At 38.6% G+C, this 19,748-nt stretch overlaps 1 protein-coding gene across 1 annotated transcript in view; it reads right to left on the bottom strand.

The window, feature by feature from the left end:
- GUCY1A2 (guanylate cyclase 1 soluble subunit alpha 2) overlaps positions 1-19,748 on the bottom strand; it is a 133,697-nt gene that overhangs the window by 90,030 nt on the left and 23,919 nt on the right. Inside the window, exon 4 of the mRNA XM_058848504.1 lies at positions 15,684-16,402. Within this exon, the coding sequence (XP_058704487.1) occupies positions 15,684-16,402 (719 nt within the window). The remainder of the gene's footprint in view (positions 1-15,683; positions 16,403-19,748) is intronic.

Below are 19,748 nucleotides of genomic sequence, written 5' to 3'. Positions count from 1 at the left end.
GCAGTGGATGTCAAATTGCTTTCCATGTCCTACACAAATGGGAAATAAATAAGGTTTTATTTGGTAAGATGGAGGAAGGAATTGTTTCGTTTGACACTGGTAGGCAAACCCTTCAAAAGAAAACTTTTGCAGATGCCTGATGGCACACAGGTACACCATACACTGCTGCAATGTGAACTCCTAAAATCTGTTTACTTTTAATTTCTCAGTTTTTTTCCTGATTAAAGCATATGTAAATAATGATACATACATATATTGGCTCACTACTGTTTTTCCATCTACTGCCACAGTGTCTACAGACACTGTGGTACAATGTACAATTATGATCAACTAAAGTCCATAGTACAAACAAGGACTACACATACTATGATTCTCTAATGCAAACATGGATACATGTCATATTTTAAACCAATTAAGATGTAATTTTGAAATACTGTATTGTTACAAATCCAGAAGTAAGAAAATTCTGTATCTTTAAATATCAACAGTGGTATAGCCAAAACACATGCTGTTTTTACTCATGGGCTCCTAGTTACTTAGCAGAAATCTTTAAAGAGAGAATGAAAGCTCTGCAATGAGAAATAAAAAAAAAAAGAAATCTAGCAAACTGGTACTCTTAAAAGTAAGTACATTGATGGAGTGTCACCTGCATTAAATTGCACAAGTAAAAAGGTATTTCTTCACCTCTTCTTTTCAGACTCCACTGCCAAGCAGGTAAGAAAGGCTGCCATAGAACTGTTTGTTCTCTCTTAAAAAAAATGCAAGATAACAGAAAATCAGACTTTCTGAATTACAATTTGATTTTAGTTGTACAGCACAGTAGTCTGTAATTCCCACAAAAGTATACTTGAAGGAATAGATTTTTGTCTGTTTTCACCTTAGCTAAAATCCTGCCTGCTTTTTTTATAGTAATTTGCACAAATCCTGTTGTATTTAGCGGAGACAGGATACTTCTTCAAACCAAGATCAGCACTTTTAAGCATTTGTGCACCAAGCTCCTGTGCAAGTGCAGTACAACATTCTCTCTGGCTGTCTCAGCTTGTTGTTTGCCTGTGTAAGAACTGATTTGTTTCCTACAGCTTTTAGCTTTTTCCAAATTCCCACATTTTGAAAAAATATATCTTTAACAAACTTATTAACAGTAAATGGGTCCCAGTAACTAGGGCACTCAGGTAAACTTCTCAGGATGTTTCTGACCCCAGTTTAAAACAAACCTTCCACTCCCACTCCTCTGGGAGAGGTTATTTTAAATCTAGATCACTTTCATGAACAAGAACAGAGAGTTATATTATTAGGTTCTTCTCACAGATCTGCAGTAGCAGATTGACAAATACCCTTTACTGATACATTTTTTAAAAGGGAATAAACCTACAAATTAAATTAACTTCTCCGTCTTAATTCTGCTAAGGGTAAGATGGGTTTACTCATGGCCTTCACAGTCTTCTGCAGGATATCAGTCCTGTTCAGCAGAATGCCTTATTTCTGTTAATTTTCTCTAACTCAAGTGGAAAAGCACCAGGCAGCCTTTAGGAATTACTACATACAAATACAAATGCTTGAAGAATTACACAGGAAAAGATCTGTTAAGCTTAAACACCCAAGGCATCTTTTTTGTGATTCACATATCACTTCTTTCAAAGAAGTGCTTTTTAATCTATGCAGGGATCAAAAACTATCCCTTTTTTTCTAATTCCACAACACAGAATCAAACACTGATCATCTGTATAATTTTCACTTCAGCAGGCACAATTCAGAAACACACGCAGATACTCTAAAAATGTTAATAACTCTTCAGCCTGTTAGAAAATGGAATCTGTTTTTCCTTCACATGTAATCCCTCTGCCCCAGTCATGTGCAAAAGCTCTGCTAGACCAGCAACCACTAACACTGGATGCATAATCCATCGGATAAAGCAATTAACAGAGGGAAGCTTAAGGCCATCTCTGATCTGGCAACTAGCTATTTCTGTCATAAATATGAATATTGCATAGCTGGGAAACATGTTACAAAAAAGTCTCCTTTCAGGAAAGGACCCTCCATAGGAAAATACTCTTGCACATGCTTAAAGAAGACTCTTGAGTATCAGCTTCTGTGAAGACTATTCAAGGGCATATAAATTTGCAGTGGTGTTTCCATTGATTTGGATAACTGACTGGCATATTTTCAAATTCCAGGGCTATCACAGCTAAAGCATTGAAGCTTCTCACCAGGCAAGGACCTGGAAACTCTGAAGAACCCCAGAAGTAGTCTGTTCAAGGAGAAGCATATTGCACATTTGTAAGCTTTGCCGAAAGAGAGGGGATGAGGATCCCCTCTGCTCCAAACTGCTCACAAAACACAAATAAACTGAAGGGAATTACAAAGGGATTAGAAGCTAGTCCAGCGGAGAGGTACATGTCCCTGAATACATCTTCAAAAACATCCGGTCTTCACAGCAAGTGGAGAGCCAGGGTTCTGGTTTAGAGAGCTGGTCATGCAAAGTGGAGAGTATGAAAATGACTGAAAGGATCAGAGAAGAAGACAGAAGTGCTCTTTGCTTTGCATACAGTCAGCTCATTTAACTACTCATTGATACAGTTAATTTGCAACAAAACTTTAAAACACATTTATTCTTCATCACAGCTCTTTCTTTTGAGAGAAAGTTATAGAGATTCTGCTAATACAGAATTTGACTGATCTGACTCAGTGATGCTCACCTGCAGCAAGACTGGGATGGGCTGAATGGAACAAAAGGATGTCCGTAACAATTTCAAAAAATGACAGTGCTTCTGCAGGACTCAGGCATGCAGCAGTGGTCCTCACTCAGTTGAGATACGGAAGAAGGCTGAGGACTGAAATGGAACTTCCAGCTGAGAAACTAGAGCTCACCCAGATCTACAACAACGCTTCCTCAATGGAATCAGTCTGGGGACAGACATACTTCTGTAAGATCCATAGCTCTTAACCAGCCCCTCACACTCTGGGAGAAATCTGGACAACTTCCATGCCCAAGGGCCCCCATGAAGTTGCTTTCCTGGTGATACTGATTAGGCTGTTGACCCACTGTTGGGGGAAGCTGCAGCACTGCTCAGCCAACAACCCCTGGCAGCAGCATGGCTCAGGAATCACATCACACTACCAGCCATGACTTGGCTCCTCATTCACTGGCCACATGGCAAAAGTGTAGAGGTGAATAGAGCTCACAAATTCCAGAAAAATGCTACACAGTCTTTTAGAGTTCTTTGTGTGCTCACCATGCTCCTGGCCAGCCCTGCCAATGGCGAGCTCTGTGCGCTGGAGCAATGGGTTAACACGTCCTTCAAAGTTTTACCCAGCAAGACTATTCCCACAGATGCGCCTTCTTTGAGAGAAGATTCAAGGCCAAGAGCTTTGCTGATAGGGTATTTCTTAAAGAACATTTTTATCTGTGCCACAAAAAAGCCACAAAAAACACATGAAGCTTTTTATTTCATCATCTCAAATACCTCACTCAGGTGTTGCTTCCCTTAATGGATTGCATGTTAGTTCCTTGCATATTATGAATTTGCAAAATAACACTTGCTTTAAAGTATATTAAGATTAATTATAAAAAATATTTCAATTAAACGATCTTAAAACAGTATCCTGGATCTGCCCTATTTTCTTAGATATTCCTTGGTCAAATTCTACTTGACTTCACACATAACTTATATCCTTACCTAGTAATCACCCAGAGCAGCATTTGACAACTTCACTGTAAAATCTCTTAGTGAAAGAAGCCTTGAGTTTAGCCTAGAAAAGCCATTTGTAGCTTTAAACAAATCCAGAAATAAACATTTGGGTGGGTGATCAATTAGTTCTTTCACCTCATAATTTTGTAGAGCTGTACTTTGGCATGCATAGGTGCAAAACAAAATGTTAGTCACTTCTAATTATTAATTGGAGATTTTTGGACATTTCCCATAATTAATGCTACAATCTCAACTTTTACAGTGGCTATAGAATGAACTCTTAAATGTCAATCAAATTAACACATTCAAAAATATGAAGCTTATACAACATTTTAAGTGAATGGTAAATTCTTTTTTTTTAAATAAAAAGGCTTTTTTTTCCTAAAAAAGAAAATAAAAGGATTATTTATGATACATTGCATGTATCTTAAACTAAAAAAATTCAGCAATACAGTATTGATGAGTTTAACAACTCATATTTAGAAATAAAACTCTAATTCCCAGAACATGCCATATGGACCACTTCTGTTACCAAAAGTTTCATACTCAAGGCATTTGTAGGAGTAGTTATCAAATGTATTTTCTGCACTTCATCATCTTCATCATCATCATCATCATCATCATCATCATCATCATTGAAAGTTTTGGGGTGGAAGGGGCCCTAAAGATTATCTAATTCTACCTAGCCTTCTATGGGCAGGGAGACCTTCACCAGACCAGGTTGCTCAGAGCCACACTAAACCCAGTCTTGAAGACTTCTAGGGATGGAGCATCCACAGTTTCCCTGTGCCCCACCACCCCCACAGGAATAAACGTCTATTCTAACCTATTCTCTTTCGTTTTAGAGCCATTCCCCCTTCTCCCCAGTCTACATGCCCTTATAAAAAGTCCCTCTCCAGCTATTTTGTAACCCCCTCTAGGTACTGGAAGGCTGATACAAGGTCTCCCTGGAGCCTTCCCTGCTCCAGGCTGAACATCCCCAGCACTCTCAATGTCAAATGAGACTTTATTTTCTTCTCCTTACTCAAAATAAATACTTCCTTCTGAAGTAATACTGTTGAAACTGGGTTGATGATAACTAGCAAGACAAACCAAGACCTAACATCTTACTCACCCTGAGCAAAGGTACCACGTTTTGGTCCCACAGTAGCAGCACAATACACTTAATTCAGAATTGTAATTCGATTTCATTTATCAGTTAGGGGTCAGGAGGTCCTGAACAAAGCCACTGGTACTTCTCTTTGGTTTTATACTGTCATTTTTATATTCCTTGTTTTTACACACCTGCACACCTGAGTACACCAATACTCAAAGAATGAATTGGTAACAGTCTACTAAAAAAATGTGTCATTTCTGGACAGTGCAAACAGTGGGTTGCTATGATGGTTTTACAAGTCCCGCTAGTCCAGTACTGGCACCCTGGTGTGTCTAACACATTCAGTGAGCCCAAATATAATTATATGACACCATGGGAAAAAAACAGAATTGGAGCAGTAAGTCAGTTATTTTTAAATACTGTTTATGTATTTGTTAGTGTTATTCCCATGTCCTTGGAATTCTCTGTGGAGTTCCCCATCACCCAAAATGGTTCCAAAAGTCTTTCAGGACCCTCTGATGCTGCTGAACATAGCTAGGAAACCTCTCAGATGTTTCTGCATTTTTGGCTGACAGAAAATATTCTGTTATTTTATGCTCCTATTCCCAGGAACAAATGCCAGAAACTGAATGTTCAAGACACAGAACAGAAGTTATCTAATAACTGAATTTGAAGCCTTCCTGAGCAAAGAGGAAATAGACTGAATCAGCAGTCCTCTGAGATGAGTGAGAAAATTTGATGTTGTTTTAATGGTATGTTCCACACTTCTTTCACATGAAAATTAAGCAACAGTGCATGTCTGCACAACACTCACATTACTGCTGTAGACAGTATTTTTATAGTAATTTTTCATTTAAAATGAAAAACTAAATACAATTCAGTGAAGCTGAAAAATCTAAGTTCTTTCAATATGAACTATCTCCTTCAATACCTCCCAATCCCCAGTATTTTTCTCCTTGGGTTTCAGTGGAGCTGGAATTAACATAGCCTCATCTGTTCTTTTCTTGGTAGTTCTCCTTTACTGGCAGAAAGAGAACTCTGAGAATACAGGAGCTCTTCATTACTTTTGCCTGACTTCTACCAGGCACAATGTCCATGGAAGCAGAATGTACTTCCAGAGGGGAGTCATCCAAAAGTCTGCACAGCAAAGGACTCTAAGCCACAGCAATCAAAGCCAAAACAATCCCCAGGCTCTGTTAATCCATTCAAACATTCCCTCTGCTGGGTGCCTTTAAAGTAACCAAGCAGAAAATATCAACAGCTTTATCAAAAAAATTGTAACAATTCTTTTAAGTTAAATATTTAAAATATAGTTAATTTAGCATTCACTGGAAAGTGTTACACCAATACAAGAAATCAGTCTGTGCTGTATTGTACGAGATCAGTTTTAATATCATCCGTTTCTAAGCAAGGTCGTCCTGATAAGGAGAAGCTACTTGACAATTGAAATAATACAACATTCCTTCTAGGGGGGTAGGATCAAAAGGAGAATTTAAGCTGCAAAGACCCTTAGCATGAGTGGAAGGAGGGAACATAACTGCATCCCCTGATCCACACCTCATGCTCATCCTGCAGCTCATGTCTCACAATCACTGAACTTCCCTGCTCAAACAGAGCCAAAACCGCACCATGTGCCGAGGTGCTGTGAGGTGAGGGCCTACCCCCATCACACACAGAACAGAAAAGAAGTCTGCCTCGTTTTACTTTGCTCCTCTAGCCATTGGGCATGACCTCACTGCTGTCTGAGGATAGGTGTATCTGCCCCACAACAGCCATGATTGAGGACTTTAAAGTTATCTCGGTTTGAATATCTTTGCTCATTAAAATACCTGCTTAACAAATTAATTTATTAAGACTGTTTGTAAACTTGGTGTCATTCTTTAAACTTTTCCTAACACATCACAGGCCAAATATTTTTATGCTCTAAGCTTTTATTTTATGAATTTGCAGAAGCAGCAACTTTGCAACCTGTCAATGTAAGCCACCTTTTTTTAAAACACTCCAATATATTATCTGTACTGTCTCAACCAGGATCCTTTTCACCTGTATTTCATTAGAACAGACATTTTTAAAGCTACCAGTTCAACATTTGAGGAGGGAAGTACAAGACTGAAGTACTGAGACATGACATGATCAGATCCTACCAACACCAGTGTTGACAACAATCCACTAAAGACACTACACTGGAATATTCCTACGAAGATGCTGTCAGGGAGACACAGAAAATAATAGCTAAAATTGTTTTTATGAGGATCACACAGTAACTTCGTAACAGCCCCTTCTAAGAAAGGACAAAAGGATTAAATCTCTAAAGTGTCAAAAAAAAGAAAGGTAATTTGAAAATAAAAATGAAATATGTTTTTATTCCTGTTATGATTGCATAAACGTTGCTCTTCCAGTGAGCCCACAGCAGAATGAGAATCATTACAGAAAAAAAGCTGCTGTCCAGTGTGACCAAGGAGATCAACTTCTGTTCTTAGAAAGAAAGAAAAAGAGTAAACCCTAAAATATATAAAATTCACAAGGCAGACAGAAACTACATCGATCAAAACATTGAAAATAATATTTCAATATGTTCTTCATCTAGGATCAAATTTTAAAATGTTCACATCTTTCTGAGGTTGAAGTACCAAATGTTTATTATTTGCTTGCAATCTGCAAAGAGGAAATTTTTTTTCTTTTTTAAGAGGAAAATTATGTGTTAGGAATATCTTGCATGCCTGTCCTGTATCTGTGGAAAAAGAACATTTAATTCTTTTCTCAGATAGTCAGTCTAAGTCCTCACTTATAAAAGCCAAAGGTTAGTGGCAGGAACAAATAATATAAATATTATTTTATGGGTTAAGTAATTTCACTCTCTTTAATCACGACAATATGAGGGGGGTACTATGTATGCTCTTTTAAAAGAAATGTATCTTAGATATTCTGTCTGGACAGAATGTAAATATATATGCTTATAAAAGGCATATTCAAAAAAATGAAGAATGAAACCAACTACAAAATTTGGGGAATCCTAACAACAATACATTACAAATATTTAATTTTTTTTTATTTGTGCTTGCTTAGCACAGGCAGAAGAACACAGGCTCATCCCTGTTTACTCTAAGCAGTAGCTTTATGGTTTATGTAACTTCTACATCTAATATATTGCTTACTGAGGTAACTTCTTCCTTAGCATGCCCTGAAAACTCTCAAGTGGCAAAGGAATATTTCCAGAGTAGCAAATCTAGTTACCCAGCCACTGGGTCTGCCTGGCTGGGCTGTACACCTGAACTGTGACTCTGTCATCAACATTGTGAAGAATTGCAAAGGAAAGGCTCATTCTTTCTGAGGGACTACTCTGGCCTCCTCAAGCATTTCACCATTGCACAGCACATGCTGAAACAATGATCAGCACTACTGGCATGGGCCACCTGCCTGACTATAGGTGATTTGCTGTTACTGACACTGTCAGTCTCTTGGAAGACCCTGGAGTAGAGCAGGGTGAGTATCACACATCCTTGGCAAGAGTAAAAGTCAGCAAAACGTTACCTAGTCAAACTTCTCTCCAATACCACCCAGAGATAGCAGAAACACTGCACCTGGCTAGGTATTAGCAAATCAGCACCTGCTTTGGAGTCCTGACTTTTGCAAATCACTATTATCTCACTCTTTTATACTACTGATAATTATTCCTAATGCAAAATCAGGTGTTATTTCATAGCAGTATTCTCCTTGATTAGAGTTTTATGACCTACTAAATCTACAGTGTCTGATTCAGCTACATTCCCTGTTTATATTCCGAGAATATAAACAGCTCAAATGCAGGTATAAGTTGCAGGCCAAGTAATTTTCTGTTAACTGTTTATTCCATCTGGGTCCATGACCCAGCAAAATATCAGCAAAGTTTTTGATTCATAGAGAGTGTCAAAACTTCAGAGCTTTGCTTCTGTGGAAATAAAGCATGAAAAATTCACGACAAGATGCATGCCCAGTGAGCATGAATAAATTAGTATTTAGAGTCAAACCATGCTGTCAACTACAATTTAAATTCAAAAGACTAGATATTTATAAGACATGATTGGAGGAAACAAGCTAAGCAGTCAAAAACGTGTCCAAAACTACTAAGCTACATTTAAAACCAAACAGGAAGGCAATGCCATGGTCCCAAATTGAGGTTTGAAGACAAAATTGAAGGTGGAGGGAGAAAGTATTAAGCTTCCTCTTTCGTGTGGGCTCTTTGGCCATGCAGGACAGTTCTGCCAGTGACCTGGGGTAACTCGGGCTTGCCTTCAGGCACGGGGCATGTTCCAGGAGCAGGGTTAGCAGGGTTTGGCAATTGCTTGGTAGAAATGGCCTTACAGCTGAAAGCTGACAACACAAGTAGTGCCAGCACTTGCACTCGCTGCCCCTCAGAGCAATAAACCAAATGTTTATGTTCAGAGGCACACCCAGATGTTCTCACAGGCTCTGCCTTCCCACCCATGCACTTGAGAGAGCTCCTGCACAAAGCCCACTCAATCCACAGGGAGATACTCCAGCTGTTCCCTTTCCTTCTAAGTCCATTCAGGCTCTGCAAAGAGACACATCAATAAAATCATACACTGACTTCATGCATTGTCAAACTGGAAGTGCCAGGACAGGAAAGAGTAAGGCAGAGTGACTGAATGTGTCTGCTTTAATTCAACCATCCCAAGGAAAAGGGCTTTTTTACTAACATCACACCCATTCAGGTTAGATGCCATAAAAAGCATTTAAGAACTCAGATAAGCAAATTAGGAAAAGCATGAAAATTTATTGTGAATAACCAACACTTAATTTTAGTCAGTGGAACAAAGGTAAGAAAAAATGCATTCATGAAAATCAAACTGAGTTGTGTCCAAGTATTCCCATCTTGTAATATAAAAATTAATGAAATGCATTTTGTTCCAGTTATGATATAGTGTAGTTTAGAAATCCATTCAAAAGTTTTGCAGCAAATAGAGAAGCATGGACATTTTCATGTCCAAACAGCTTCCTTATCAAAACATTATACAAAATGGAAGAGTTTACCATGGAGTCATATTATTTTAATAGCCACTTCACTTGATAAAACAATTTCCAAACAGCTTCTTTGTTTTTCAGCTAATGTAAATGAGAAAGGAGTATTTTAACTTTAGATTGCTACACCTTTTCGGTCCTATCACTGAAAACACTTTCAAAATGGCATTTTCATTGGCCTGTCCTCAAGTAGAAATACTAACAATTCTGAGCCAGTTTCACAATGCCATTAAAGCTCTCCAATGCACAACTGTTCATGAGATAAGAATGTCATGTCATCTATTGTTTCTCATAACCCACCACAATCTCTAGAAGCAGTTAAGCCAGCCAATCCAATTCATCTGGAAAACCATCAAAGTCCATACACATTTCAACAAGCAAATGGGTGGGATATTAGCATTAGAAGAAACAGAAGACACAAATTTGATTCCATGAGCTCCATGCGCCTGCAAAGCAATCGGAGCTTAGTGTCAAAAGCTGACTGGCTGTGAATAAATCAGCTCCAGGAAAAAATTAGAATTCCTAGATCATAAGTGACAGATGTCCCTTATGCCAGAATGACTTTCAGGCCATTTCATTTTAATTTTATTAGGAGAGGAAGAAAAACAGTTACAGAGCAAAAGCAAAACACAAGATTGTGTCCAGTGTGTTTTAAATTAATCTGCTACTGTCAGGACTTCTTGTTTCATTCAGCTGGTCCAGACTAAAACTATGGAAGAAGGAGACAAAAAATTGACTCACTATAAAAAGGGGGACAGCATACTTCCAGCACTTAAAAAGCATTACTTTTTTACAGTTTCCAATGATCAACAAACACAGTTGGGAAAACACACTGAGAAAGCGCTTTGCTGAAGCAAGGGGCAAGCAGGCTTCTTTGCCAGCTGTTTTACTCCATAATCCACATCCACACCCAGCTGAAAGTTTCCAGAGGGGTCTCACATTCACATTCAGTTCATTCAGAGACATTCAGTTTCTAATAAACAGTAGACCTTCTGTCCACAGGATGCCACAGAAGCTGACAGTATGAACTTCCCCTGGTTCAAAAGGTGCTAGAGAAAATTATGGAGGCTCAGTCCTGAGGGGGCTATACTGTGCCACATCCTGGATACCACTGCAAGAGGACGTGCTTCCATCCCGTGAGAGCTAAAAGCAAGGAGAGTGTTTCACAGAGAACACTACAGGCATTAAACTTTATTTTACCTGTTTCATAAAGGACTGTCTGTGACTCTGTGAGAGTTAGTATGCTGGTCTGGATGGACTTTTCATCACTGAATCACTGAACACAGAGTTGGAAGGCACCCAAAAGAACCAACAAAGCCCAACTCCTTGCCCTGCCCAGGATGGTCCCAAGAATCACACCATGTGCCTGAAAGCATTGTCCAAATGCTTCTTGAACTCTGTCAGACAAGTGCTGTGATCACTTTCCCGGGGAACTTGTTCCAGTGCCCAACCACTCTGTGGATGAAGAACCTTTTCCTAATATCCAGCCTGAACCTTCCCTGACACAGCGTTAAGCCATTCATAAATCTGAATTATATGTGGCATTTGGAATTTCTTCCAATACTAAAAATTCAGCAGATCATTTTTGTCAAACACAGTGTTTTGTATTTTAAATGCTGTATTATAATTTGTAAGGTAATTTTTTTCATTAATAAAAGTATTTTATGTCTAAAATTACTGAAAAGAAAATTAACTCACACATATAAATTAAAGTTATTTTCTTGCCTGAACACATTTTGCTGAACTGTTAACTGGGAAGTTATGATTTTAATAAAATATTCAAAGCAAATACATTTCATTAAAAAAAAAAAAAAAAGTCTGGACACCTCCAGTAATGTAGTTTTAACTGCCAGCTTAATTCTTAGACAATTTCTAAAGTGCTCAGAGGCCTAAGTCAAAAGCCAGTGAGTATCCTTACAAAAACTGATTTATTTCAAATGTACAAAAGGGCTGTTACTCTGAGCTAAAGAGCACCAATACAAGGAAAATACAGCTGCACAGCATATGGCAGGGAGTCTGAAACCCAATTTTGGAAATGTGGGTCCACGAACCGGTGGCACCAAAGGTGCTGGCAGGGCCCATCCTGTCAATGTGTGCACCGAGAGGGCTGGCTCTGGATGGAGGTCTCAGGGACAGTGAGTCCCTGGGAGGGCAGCCCCATCTCCTCTCAATCTGCCCCGTACTGATGGCTCATGGAGGGCACGTGAGGAGAACGTGCTGGAAGAGTGAAGGCAGGAGAGTCATTCCTTGCGTTCCCATTCACCTAAAAATTGAAGCAACTCCAGCCACCTCACTGTACCATCAAGGAGACGAGTATTTATATCATGGCACAGATGGCCTTGCTCATTAGTACAGTCTGAAAATGACTGCACTCAGGATGTACCTGTCAGGAGCTTCCAGCCTCTGTCTGGTCAGGAAATGGTGGGGGGACACCATCCTGCCCTGCAAGCACTGCTGGGCTATCAGTTCCCCAACATGCCAGCACCTTCACCTCAGTGGATGGGCTTGACATGGATTTCAGAATACTCCATTACACCAGTTCAGACTCAGCCCTCTGAATTTAATTTCTTATCCCATATGTGACTCCACTAATGTTCACGGAACTTCTGTGAAGTACAGTTGTATTAACCATGTGTGAAGCCATAAGGTATCAATCCCAAATGGTTAATTGTAACAATAAATTGATTTTTTATTGCTGCAATAAATAATTGCTCCCATAGAGAGTTACAGAATGAGCTTCCTTAGAGAGGTTAAACAGCAAGCATTGTGACCTTGTTATTTTGGGACAATATCCAAAATTTGGAAAATCTGGCTGGATGCTAGTGAAGGTCTCTGGTTAAACACACACACACACAAAAAAAAATTAGAGTGAAATGTGAAAAACAACAGAATGTTTGTATAAGAAGTAGAGCAACAGGGCCCTTTAACATGTGGGTAGTACCATGCCATAAGAAAAAACCCAATAACAAGCATTTATCTGCACAGGAAAACAAGAAACATGATGTTGGAAATCACATTTAAAGCTAGGTGTCCACGTTCTTCAGGTGGAGATTTCTTTTTTTTGGTTTGTTTTTGGTTTTTTGGGGGTTTTTTTGTGGTCCCTAGAACAAATGGGATACTGTAAACGCTCTGGGCTCCAAGGAACAGCTGGTGACACACCAATCTAACAAAACTTTGCTGAGATATTAATGCATGAGGGTGTGCTTCTGCAAAGATGCACATACAGCTCTGCAGGAAGTGCTACCTATCACCCAGACCTCACAAGCCTTATATCAGAAATTTAGGACAGTGCTATTTATTCCAATGATTCAAATACCAGTGAATTGAAACACATAAATGAGCCTTTAAATAAACCAGATAAGCATTAAATACTCTGAAATACAGGACAGGTGGTTTTTTTTTTTAATTTTGCTTCTAGGCATTTAGTTAGGGAACGATCATTATTTATGACTTACTTTCATCTGAACACAGAGCTGGTGTCAGGATTAAATGAAAACTATTTTCTTATTCTGTCTTTCTCACTGCCAGTCTAAAAAAAATATGTTTTATGCATTTAAATGAAAATAAACATTTTCTGAAGAGAGGCTGGAACATCCTCCTTATTTTTTTTAATGCAATAAGACATCTGAACAGCTTCAACACTGCAGCAGAGTTGTCTAGGTCACGTTCCTACAGCTGCCATTTAAGATAACCAAGCCTGAAAAGTGTCAGTTATTGCAGAGTCAGATTTATTTTTTTTAGAAAAGATAAATATCTGTAAGTGGGATGTGATTATGAACTGAATAGAGGTATGTGGCAGAGAAATAGGGAAATGTCTATCAGTTATTGTCAACTTTTAAGCAGAGTCATGCTTACAGCCACTGATCTACCTGCCTAACATTCAACTTCCAAACAAGTTGGCAAATTGAAAAGAATTCCAACATGAGCTAAATGAGTGACATGAGCTATGGGAAAATAATGCAGCATGCAGTTCCCAAGGCTCAGTCTACTTTTTTTATCCATAAAGGACTTGAGCATGACATAAACTGTATTGCTATGTCCCTCCTCTCAAAATCTATGTAAGCAAGTCAACCACAGCCTATGAATCTGTGTAATTAAAAAAAAAAAAGGGAATATCTAGCAAAACACATCATATGCTGAGATTATTTTTAACTGCTCACGTGCAAAAAAATTAAATGCTTATCAAATGGGTGAGACAGAAGAAAACACCTCTTCAGATAAACTGATACGCTCAATTCCCATGCCTGCAGCACAACAGCTCCCCTGCACCTCACCATCACCCTTTTGCCTCATCTTACTCTTCAAGATAAAATTTTTCTCCTAAATGCCGGCAGGCAAAGGATTTCCTTTCCTGTCGTCCCCTTCCACCTGCTTCTCTGGTGCTAGCACTGCCTAATCTAAAATCCTGCCTCCAGCAAGCCCTACTCATGCCACTTTCCTCAGAGTAAGCCACAAGCATATGAAAAATTCGTGTGTTTAACTTAAATAGGGAAAAAGGCTTTGAAAGCCTCCTTCCCCCACCTAAATCTCCTTCCTCTTCAGAGTGATTTACAGCAGATTCACGAAGAGCAGAAGACACTCAAAGGGCTCTGACTCTGCCCTGGGAGAAGGGAAGGTTTCTGAGAGGGATAGGTGTGTTCTGCATTAAGCATCATGAAACCAGACTCTTTCAAAGGAGAAACAAGTGTGTCATAAGGTAGCTCAGACCAAACACCTCCACACCTTTCACACCTTGTTTCCTTCTTGCAATAAAACACTAGGATGGCATTGAGGACAGATTTTTAAAAATAAACTCCCTTTTGGTTTTAAGAAGGTTGAATTACATCAACTAATACAAAATGAAAAGCAACAGTTTGTTTCTCATTTCCAGAAGAAAATGCACCAGACATACACAATTTGATGCTAAAGTACAGTGCCAAAAAGGAGCTGGAAATATTGCTGCTGTAAGAAGTAACTATATTTTCATCATAGAATCATAAAACCATAGAATTGATTGGGCTGGAAGGGACCTAAAAGATCATCCAGTTCCACTTAGGGCATCATTATTTCCAAGGCAACAAGACTTTCAAGCCTTTAAGCAAGTTTTAATGTTAGCATTAAGTACAAGTACTTCGGTGCATAAATCCTGGAACCCCACCTCACACCAAAAAACTTTCCTGTAATTCAAGGATAGGCATTGAGACAAATTCCATCCAACCAATGGAGAACTCCACACTAAAGACATGTTCTCAGCTTACTCAGCTGAATGCACTGAACTCAACCTAGGGCTCACTGGTTAAGGTAGCTCTCTCCTAAAACACTGGGGAAAGAGACAGTGTAGGAGGACAAGTGCCTATTCGAATGACTGGAACACAATAAAACTGGCCTAAGTGGTACCACTTAAAGCTGTGGTTTTCTTGAGTGCAGGGTGAGAGGTAAGAAGAAACCCATAGGAAAGCAGCATTCCAAAACAGGGAAATAAGATGTAGTAAGGTGGCAATGAGAAACCTGCAGTGAGAATCTTTCAGAATAAATACTTCAAGCTAGTCCCTAGAAAATGGCTTAAAAACTATTCTTATCATATTATAGCTGGAGTGAAATTAAGGATTAGGTACAGATATTTTGTAAAATTTCTCACCCTTCTATTCAAGCTATACTATTCAACCCCACCGTGCAGAATTTTCTGAAAGGAAATGTCACAATTTGCTACAACTTCACAAGCAAAGCTTATAAATAATCTAGGAAAATATTCACTTGGCTGGGGAATATCACTTAGCCCGTTTGCAAGGCATGAGTGGGCTTTCCAGAGTACACAGGACTTGAGCTGCTTTTCTCTGAGCAAAAAATCCTCTCCCATGACACACATATAAGCACACCCACTTCCAAATTAATATTCTTACCTTATCTTTACTTTCAGAATCAGAATCTTCGAGTTTGGTCCGAATGACAAAGGGTGTAGATAACCTCAGGAGAACTCGTTCGAATGTGGCACTGATTTTAGGAGAGACTATGTCAAAGCAGTCTTGGAATTTCAGGGTTTTATGAGTGTCACATCTGAGCTGCTTCCTAAGACCTTCTCCAAGCTGAAGAACCAGCATGTTTGGATCAAACATCAGGTGAAAGGGGAAAGCTCTGCAGAAGGTGCTGATACTAATCCTCAGGTCTAAGGGGGACTGGGAAGTTCCTGGTGGAAGTGCTTTTGTGGTATTTGCATTTTCATGTTCTTTGATAAGGAAAGTCAAACAACTGCAGTTACCCGGGTTTGTCCCCTCTGAACACAACTTATCATTTGTGACCTGTTCTACTTCTACTTCCAAGCGGTAAATCTTCTTTGCTGCTGCTTTTATCATTCCTGTCATTGCAAATCCCACAATCTGGTGTGGGTGAAAATAATGAAGCATGAGATTGCCTTCAGGGAGTTCTTTGCATAGGAAAGAAGGAGATTCCAGGGTGGCCTGTCTTCCAAATGAAGTTCTAATATGCTCCAGCAAAGCATCAAAGCCATTGAAGAAGTCTTGAAGGGTTCCACCTACAGCTCGAAGAACTCTTTCATTCTCGTCAAAGCAGATATTGAAGAATTCCTCCCCAAACTTTTCTTGCATTTCCTCAAACTTCAGACCTATAGGACAATGAGACACTGATATCAACAACATAGTATTGTTACTGTGTCACATTTTCCCTTTTTCCTCTATTTGCCCAGTGTTTTTCCAAATTAGTGAGAGCAGCTTTTTCACTAGATACCTATCCAGAGGTTTCTGTGGGAACAACCCTAGAAGCCATTTTTTTAAGTCCTCATTCTTTCAGCTTGCTGTCCCAATATTCTCTTACCTGTCCCAGCCAGTTATTAGCGGGCCTGTTTCCTTTTCCCCACTGCAGCCAGTCTCCGTTACAATTTCCCAGACCTCTGCATGTCACATCCAGGCCACTGTGTGAATGCACCTGGGCATGGCTGCATCCCTTCCTCTGCTGACCCAGCTACAAATGAGGCTTCCACTCTAACAGCCCCTCTTTTCATTCCCTTTATAAAGCACCCAGCTCTGCCCAGCTGCTTAAAGAATAAGATGGGACTCTAGGTCAGTTGTTTGGCTTCCCATCCACAATGTAAAGCCCTGCAATCAGATTACACTTTTAACAGCTGGCAAATGGGGATTGTGAGTTTTGAAGGGGTCTTTTAGCCAAAATACTTTTCTCATTATAGTCATTGGACACTGCCACAAGATACAAAGAAACAATTACTTATTTTTTGTTGCTTGCAAAGGAGAGCAAAGCCTTTTCATTATAAGCTTCTACCTACAGTCACCCACCTTTAAAAAAATCCTGCCTCTTAAGAGCAGTCTACACAGCTAGTAGATGGGACAGCTCTGCAATATCTCACAATATCACTTCAAGTTTCTATCACAAAAATTCAAAAGGTATTGACTGACAGAGGTAATAAGACTAGCATTGCTGAGAGGATGAAAAAATACTAGTACTGGAAATTTTTATCAAATCCTGTTTCAGTTTGTTTTTACAGTTTTAAGGATAACCTACCAAAAAATCATTCTGAGATGGTTACCAAGCATGTTCCTCTGTCTTATTTCAAGGAAGATACACTCTTTTAAATTTCAGCTCTACTATGATATAATCCCCATATCATAGTAAAGTTATAAAATTAATCAGATATTTGTATTGTTTTAAGATGTAACAGAATAAAAAGAAGTATTAATCAGCTCCATGTGAATTATAAATATCCAGAGTTTTCAAAAGAAATTAATACAGAAATTAACAGCATAGTTTCTTCACTACATTGAAATAATTGAATATATTATTCAAATCATATAGAATTACATGTCAGTCAACTAGTCAAACACCTTAAAATTTATCTTGAATTTGACCAGAAATGAAGGTCAGTTATTTCTTTCCTGAGGACACAACAGGCCCTTTATTTTAAAGTGCATTCAGCATGCTTTATAATATTGGTAATATCCCATCGGATCACTGAACCTCTCATTGTTTAGATTGCTTCTAAGCTTTTCATTTGGGAAGAACAGACTGGTTAGTGAATTTTGTATCTGAGATATAACAGGGAACAGAAGTCATGTTGTTTGCAGACAATAACCTTTAATTATCTCAAGGCAGTATCTGAACTGCCTATGTATACAGCCACAGTTAACACAATCAGTATTCACAAGGGATTTCAGTGTTCCCCAGCTTTACAGTCTGCAATGACATATGATTCACAGAAAATTAAAATGCATAAATTATATATATAAATATGACAAAGCATATTTTATAAAAGAAGTAATAGCAATAATTTGGGAAAGTTCATTCAAATGCCATTACTCATAAAGAAATTTGGTCACTAAACTAGGTTATTACAAAAATATTCCCAGGATCTTTTATGACCACAGATGGTCAGCTCTGCAGCTAAGCCAAAAGAAGCCAAAAGAAAGTACCTCTGGTACACAATGCCACAATATCCTGACTCAGAAGACTGTGTGCCAATTCCTGACTCATTACTATTACGTCTGCATAACATGGTATTGTAGTATCTTACCAAAAAATAGTCACTATAATCCAAAAAGAATTAAATTCTAACCCATACCAATAATGTCATAACTGGGTATTAATATCAAATAGCTAAGAAATCGTCGTATTCATATGTATGCACAAACAAGATATCCACAACAAAGATATTAATTTTTTAAATCTCATTGTCCTGTATAGTGAAGTGTGAGCAACTTCAGAAGTCTGTGTGTAAAAGTGAGCAGTCTAGCAGGAGCACCCAAGGCTGTAAGATTGCAGAAAAGAACAGGACAGCGTCAGAAACCCATGGGATATTCATACAGATACATCCCACAAAGCCACCCAAAAGTTCCACAGGTGAACTGCCTTTCAAGTGTATTATACAGATACAGAGAAGCAGCTGCCCTGGCACCACTGCCTGTAAATGAGGTTTGCAGAACTGATCACTCTGGGACTCTGCTGCTATGTATGTGAGCCTCACCTCATTATCGTTACTGGGAACTCTCTCAGTATTTGCTGATTGTCTTAGACTGGTCTTGTTGTCCACCCTGGAGAACTGGCTACTCACTCTGGATGCAACATACTGACCACAAGCAACATGAATTATACCATGAAATTCAGGTAAATGACCTGGCTCGAGGACATGCCACTACTTTTAAAAACATTTGAGCTTTGAATTGAGTTACATAGAGTACCAGCAGAAAATCGAATCAACTCTAATAGAAAAATGGATGTGACCAAACTCAACCAAGCTGCTGGTCTGTGTTAGTCATGGATTTTCTCTACAATAACAGACATTGTGATATACTAAGAAAATTAAAATCAGTCAAGCAACCTTCAAAACCAAAAATCATAATGTTCCTATCAATGAAGTTTCTTCCTTAGCCTTACCAACAAGACATTAATTTTTCTATGATGCATGATATTTATCTTTAAATTAAACATATTTATTTAATAATGTCCCATTACACAAACACACACAAACTAATTTTTTCTGTATTTCTTTGCAAAGCTATTGGCTTCAGTGATGTCTTTGTGTAAAGTTGCACAAAATATTGTATATGTATGTTTACTGAATTATTCCTGCTTCTCTTACTGAAACAAATGATGAACAGATGCTCACCTAGCACTAATTCTGTATATACTTCAGTATAACCTTTTCACTTGCTACTACATAAATTATCCTAATCTTTTTCATATCTTCTGTGGATTTTCTCCCTGCCCATATTCCTACACATAGCTGTTGTGGTTTAAGCTGAGCTGGCAAGTAAACACCATACAGTCACTTGCTCAGCCCTCTACCATGGCAGAATGGGGACAAGAATCAAAAGTAAAACTTGTAGGTTGAGATAAGAACAGTTTAATAATTGAAACAAAAGGAAAATATAATAATAGTAATAATAATAATAATAGTAAATAGTAATAACGATGATAAGAGACAAAAAAAAAAACCCCACACG

Source organism: Poecile atricapillus, chromosome 1 (assembly GCF_030490865.1).
Source record: "Poecile atricapillus isolate bPoeAtr1 chromosome 1, bPoeAtr1.hap1, whole genome shotgun sequence".
Lineage (NCBI taxonomy): Eukaryota > Metazoa > Chordata > Aves > Passeriformes > Paridae > Poecile > Poecile atricapillus.
The sequence above is the reverse complement of the archived record's forward strand: the minus strand, read 5'-3'. Positions and strand labels throughout refer to the sequence as shown.